At 61.5% G+C, this 4,953-nt stretch overlaps 1 protein-coding gene across 1 annotated transcript; it reads right to left on the reverse strand.

Moving 5' to 3' along the window:
* Nucleotides 1–270: 270 nt before the first annotated feature.
* EVX1 (even-skipped homeobox 1) lies at nucleotides 271–4,431 on the reverse strand. Its single transcript, XM_002818129.5, has 3 exons — nucleotides 4,005–4,431; nucleotides 2,152–2,408; nucleotides 271–1,570 (listed from the first exon to the last, which is right to left on the reverse strand). Exons 1-3 carry the CDS (start codon nucleotides 4,429–4,431, stop codon nucleotides 1,040–1,042), a joined length of 1,215 nt encoding a protein of 404 aa, XP_002818175.2. The 3' UTR covers nucleotides 271–1,039.
* Between the last annotated feature and the right edge of the window lie 522 nt (nucleotides 4,432–4,953).

A 4,953-nucleotide genomic window follows, 5' to 3' on the forward strand; every position in this document is an offset into this window, starting at 1 on the left:
TGCAAAGGGTAGGGCCAGAAAGTTCCTGGTGAAGAGAAGGTGAACAAGCAAAGGATGAAAACTGCCTCTAATTTACCGCCAGATACTGAGAGGGAGGTGAAGTTCCCACTCCCTAAGCTCTTCCCTGGGCGCCTTGTTAACAGCTCAGCTCTGGGGTCAGTGGCCAGCTCCATGGTGATCATTATTACACATTCAACATTCACAAACCCTCCTCGCACACATCACTTGCTAATCAGGGTGTGTGCTGGGCCCAGGGAAAAAAGGCTTGGCCTCATAGAAGCGGCAAAGGGCTCCTGGGGCATCTGCAGCCTCCCAGGCCAACAAAAAAGTGGGGGCAGGGAGAGATGGAGCCGCAAGTTGAGAGGTGTCACAAAGCTGGGAATGAGGAAAGAGATCAGGTGCTGGCAGACGCCAGACCCAGAAGATGCTGTGTAGTCGAGGCTCCAGGTTCCATGCCAAGGGGCCGGATTCTCCCTGGTAGTAAACCATCTCTCAGTCTCTCCTCCAACTAGTATGTTGGCAACTAGTATGTTGCCATCCACCAGCCCCTTGTCATGCCTTGGAAAAGCTGGCAAAGATTAATCTCTACCTGCTCTGCATACACAGCATTTTGTTCAGAGAGACAGCAATTTCCCTTTCCAGTGCTTGGGCCTTGGCTGGGGAGAGGGGGCCCGGTGAGAAGGGAGTGTGAGGTGGAGGGTGAGGGGCCGAGGGGCTGGATATTGGTTGCTGTTTCTGCTAAGTTTTGTTTAACTTTGGAGCTACAGCCTCGACCCTGGTGTGGGGCGGTGGGTCCGGAGGCCGTCCCGGAGGAAGGTCTCTCAACCTCTGCTTCCCTATCCCCACTCCTGCTCCCCAAACGCGCCAGCCACCGCCACTTCCTAGGCTTTCCAGTTCTTGCGGCCGGATGCCGCTGGTCGTTTTCCGCCCTCTCCTTTCCCCCTTGGCGTCCTAGGGGAGAGTAGCGAGGCTGGCTGAGTCCCGGGGCCAGGGGGTGACCCCAAGGGCGTCATGGAGCCGGCAGCTGGCCGGCGGCCCCTTATCTAGTGAGAGGCACCTCCTCCCTTTGGTCCAGCGCGACGGAGGAGGCCTTGCTGAGCACCGAGGGCGCGAAGGTGAGGAAGGAGTCCGAGCGGGAGGTGGAGGCACAGGTGAAGTCCGAGGCGGCGGCAGCCCGGGGCGCCAGCCCGTTGGCCGGGCCGCTGTGACAGGCGAGGCAGGAGCAGGGGCCGCCGGCAGAGGCGCCCAGTCCGTGCGCGGGCCCGGGGTAGAGCGGCGGGTGGCGGAAGGCGCACAGCAGTTCGGGCCGCGGGTAGGGCTGCGACAGTACGCGGAACGTGTCGAGCGGGCGCAGAGGGCCGCTGAAGGGCGAGGCGGCGGCAGAGGCGGCGCCCAGGCCCACCGGCGAGTAGTAGGGCAGGGGCAGGTGCGATGGGAAGGGGTAGGGCAGGCCGCCCGCTGCCGCCGCATGGCTCATCATGTAAGTGTAGAAGGCGGGGTCCGCCGGGTGCGGCCACGTCATGGCCAGGCGCTGCCGCTTGTCCTTCATGCGCCGGTTCTGGAACCACACCTGGGGAGATGAGCGGAGCAGGTTCGGCAGCTGGACTCGGCCCGATGCTCAGAGGCCAGTAGTCTGGTCCCGCTCCGGGCACAGTGTTCGCAGGGCAGGAAGAGCCAAAGCAGACACCAGCTGGGTAGAGACCGACCCCACCACCACCACCTGGAGCTGGAATCCCTCCAAGAGAGGTTTGGGGAGTGACTCCAGCCCGCTCCCTCCTTCCCTCTGCGCAGGTGGCCAGGCCCCCGGGGTGCCAGAGGCCAGTGTGTGTATGGGAGGAGCAGTGAGAGGACATGGGCTCAATTGGTCTGCGGCTGCAGACAGCGTGTCCCCAGAAACTTCCTTGTCACCCGCACAGGCACTCTATCCCTTTCCCCCACGCCCACCCCTTGTCTATTTAACCAGGAAAGGGACAGAGTCAGCCACATGGCAGCAATGCCTGCCTAGGAGCTGTCACGAGGGTCAATCTGCACGCGCCGGGCAGGGAGACCCCAGGCCCAGATTCCTGGCCTGCGTTTTAGGGAGTGGGCAGTTAGCATTTACTTCCCGCTAAATAGGTGCACATCCGCCTGCCCAGCCTGGACCCCGCATACCTTGATGGTGGTTTCCGGGAGGTTTAGGGCGGCCGCCAGCTCACATCTCCGTGGCCTGGATACGTAGTTCTCCCGGTAGAATTCCTTCTCCAGCCGCGCAATCTGCTCTCGGGTGAAGGCGGTGCGGTAACGACGCATCTGGTCACTGGCGCTGCACGCCAGGGTGCCTTGCGAGCCGCCCCCACCACCGCCGCCGTTGCTCTTGGGGGTCTCGCTCCCTCCGTTCGGACTGCCGACCAGCGCCTCGGAGCCGGACCCTGCACAGCGAGTCCAGAGCACAGGCGTGTACAGACACAGACACACAAACGCCATTGAAGTGGGGCTGTAGGCCTAAGGTGGGAGGGTGATTTGGGAAGGGACACCCTGTCAGCCACCTCAGTAACTGTTTCTGCTAGGGTACTGCGGCCTCTGGGGAACCCAAGAATGGAAAATAAGGGCCTGCCCTTGATTGGGTAGGTAGAGGTCTTTGGGGAGGCCTTCCCTTCCTCTAAGGCATCCTGGGTACAGGGGTTCCCAGCCACCCTTCCCACCTATCCTGGAGCATCGGTGAGCTTTCTGCCTCCCATTGGCAGGGGTGGGCAAGGGTGTGCACTTCTGACAGGCACATGAGTTGAGATGCACCTTTGTGCTAGAGCGTTGTAAACTCTGGGTCAAGTGCATTGTAGTATGCTGGGCATTCAGAGTTTCCTTGCTCTTTTGTGTGCCAGGCTGCCAGAACAGGTGTGGGAATGTGTACTAGGTTCCGTGTATTGCAGGGCTGGAGTGAGAATGCATGTTGAGTATCTTATTTATTACCTTAGTATATGTGAGTGGAGTGCAGGTTGTTCTGAGGGCAGATTATGGGAAGGAGGCTGGGTGAAATCGGTGTTAAGATAGTAAGGGGTAGGTGCAGGTATTCAACAAGGTGTTGGCTGCCAAGGCCAGGGGGTGGTCTTTCTTCCCCCCCAGGCTCTTTCCATCCACTCCTGCAGTTCTGTGGAGGAGTGTCTGCTGGTGGGCTCCCCTCTCCTCCCCCCCCCAACCCGCGCCCAGTTTTCCACCCCCTTCTGGGGAGGTGATTGTTGGCACAGAGGGAAACTCCCTTCCGGGCTATCCACCCCCTTCCCATTAGCCTTTGGTGGGGAGGGGTTCTCCAGTTAAACCAGCCCCCCTTTGGGCCTACCTCTGAGAAGGGTGGGGCTCCAGCCCCCTGCAGCTCCTTTTCCTTTGGGTGGAGAAGTGGGACTAGGAAGGAAAGGGGAAGGGGGGAGGACCCGATCTCTGCCTTTTCAAATGCAACCGGAGACCAAAGGCAATTAGACCATTGGGACCATTTCCGACCTGGCGCCGCCAAGCCCGGGAAGTGACAAGGTAATTTGGACCTCTGACCGACGTGCAAACTGGTCGGAGGGCTGCAACACACGGGCTGCCCAAGTGGGCCGCAATTTTACGGTCCTTTATGGACTCCTGGCTTCCGCGCCTCCATGCCTCTTACACCCCGCCAGCCACAAACTGCCCGAACCGGCGTTTGATCTTGCCCTCGCCTGGGGAAAGTGTCTTTCCCGAGCAGTTGAAGCACTCCCGAGCAGTTGAAACACTGGGTGCTTGGGGTGAGCTTTGAATCCCCCAAGTCCAGGACGTGCATCCGCCCCCTCCGCACCCCGCACTCAAGGCACTGCTGTCACCCACAGTCCTGCCAATGGCAGAACACAGTAGGAGACCCCTGCCAGAACGCAGATAGCAGACAGAGTTGCTCAGGTGGGTCCCCCCAGCCATCCTGCCCTAGGGGAAGGGAGTGTCTTCCTCCTGGCCTGCGCCGAAGTGAAGGGTGGGCGCAGTGGGAGGCCCGGGGAGCGGAGGGGCGCGGTGGCTACCTTTGCTGTGCTGGTACTCGGCGTTCCCGGTGGCGCAGTCCGGGGTGCAGCTCACCTCGATTTCTTCATAGAAATCCGACTCGGTGTCCGAGCTACTGGGTTGCACCTGGCCGGAGAGGCTGTCGACTAAGGGGGCCGGGGGTCCCGGGCCGAGCATGGCCGCCCCGGCTACCCGGGGCTCGGCGCCCGGCCCCGCCGCGCTGCCTGCGAGTCCATCTACCAGCTCCTCCTCCGGGCCTCCCCCGCCGCGCTCCCGGGTGGCCGGAGGGACGGCCCGAGGGCTCAGGCAACCACGGGGCACCATCTTCTCGGGCGGCTCCGGCAGCGGGCTGCCCACGGCTTCGGACAAATTTGAGACTCTCTTGCCAACCAGAGTGCCAAGCTGACCCCCATCCAGAAACACAACCATGTCCTTTCGGCTCTCCATCCCGGGGCTCTCCGGTGGGGGAGGGGAAAGCCCCAAGTGAGTTCCTAACCCCGGCTCCCTGGGTCTCCAGCGGCCGGACGGATCTCGGTTGCAAGAGGGAGAAAGAGAGGCCGGCTGCCTGGGAGGGCGCGGAGCTGCTGGAGCGCGGTCTGGACCGCGACCGCGGCGGTGGCGGTGCGGAGCTAGGGTCACCTTGTGAAGCGAGCGCTCCTCTGTGCCGCACCGCCTCTGGGAGGAAGCCCCATTGCCCTCTTCTTTCTAAGCTGTCATCCTCCTGCTGCAATCGTCATTACAGTACCGCTGGTGACGCCACTCGGCGAGCGCAAGTGGATAAATAGAAACGTCTGCCACAGCGAAGATGAAAGGAAACCCGCAGCTAATGGCTCGGCAGTGATGCGCCAGGTGTGGGCCTCGCTCGAATGGGGAGGAGAGTGTGAAAACAGACAGAGAGACACACACACTGAGAGAGGGAGACACCCAGGCAAAGGGGATGCAAATGGAATTCTGCAGAAAGAAAAGAGA

The sequence above is a fragment of the Pongo abelii genome, chromosome 6 (assembly GCF_028885655.2).
Source record: "Pongo abelii isolate AG06213 chromosome 6, NHGRI_mPonAbe1-v2.0_pri, whole genome shotgun sequence".
NCBI lineage: Eukaryota > Metazoa > Chordata > Mammalia > Primates > Hominidae > Pongo > Pongo abelii.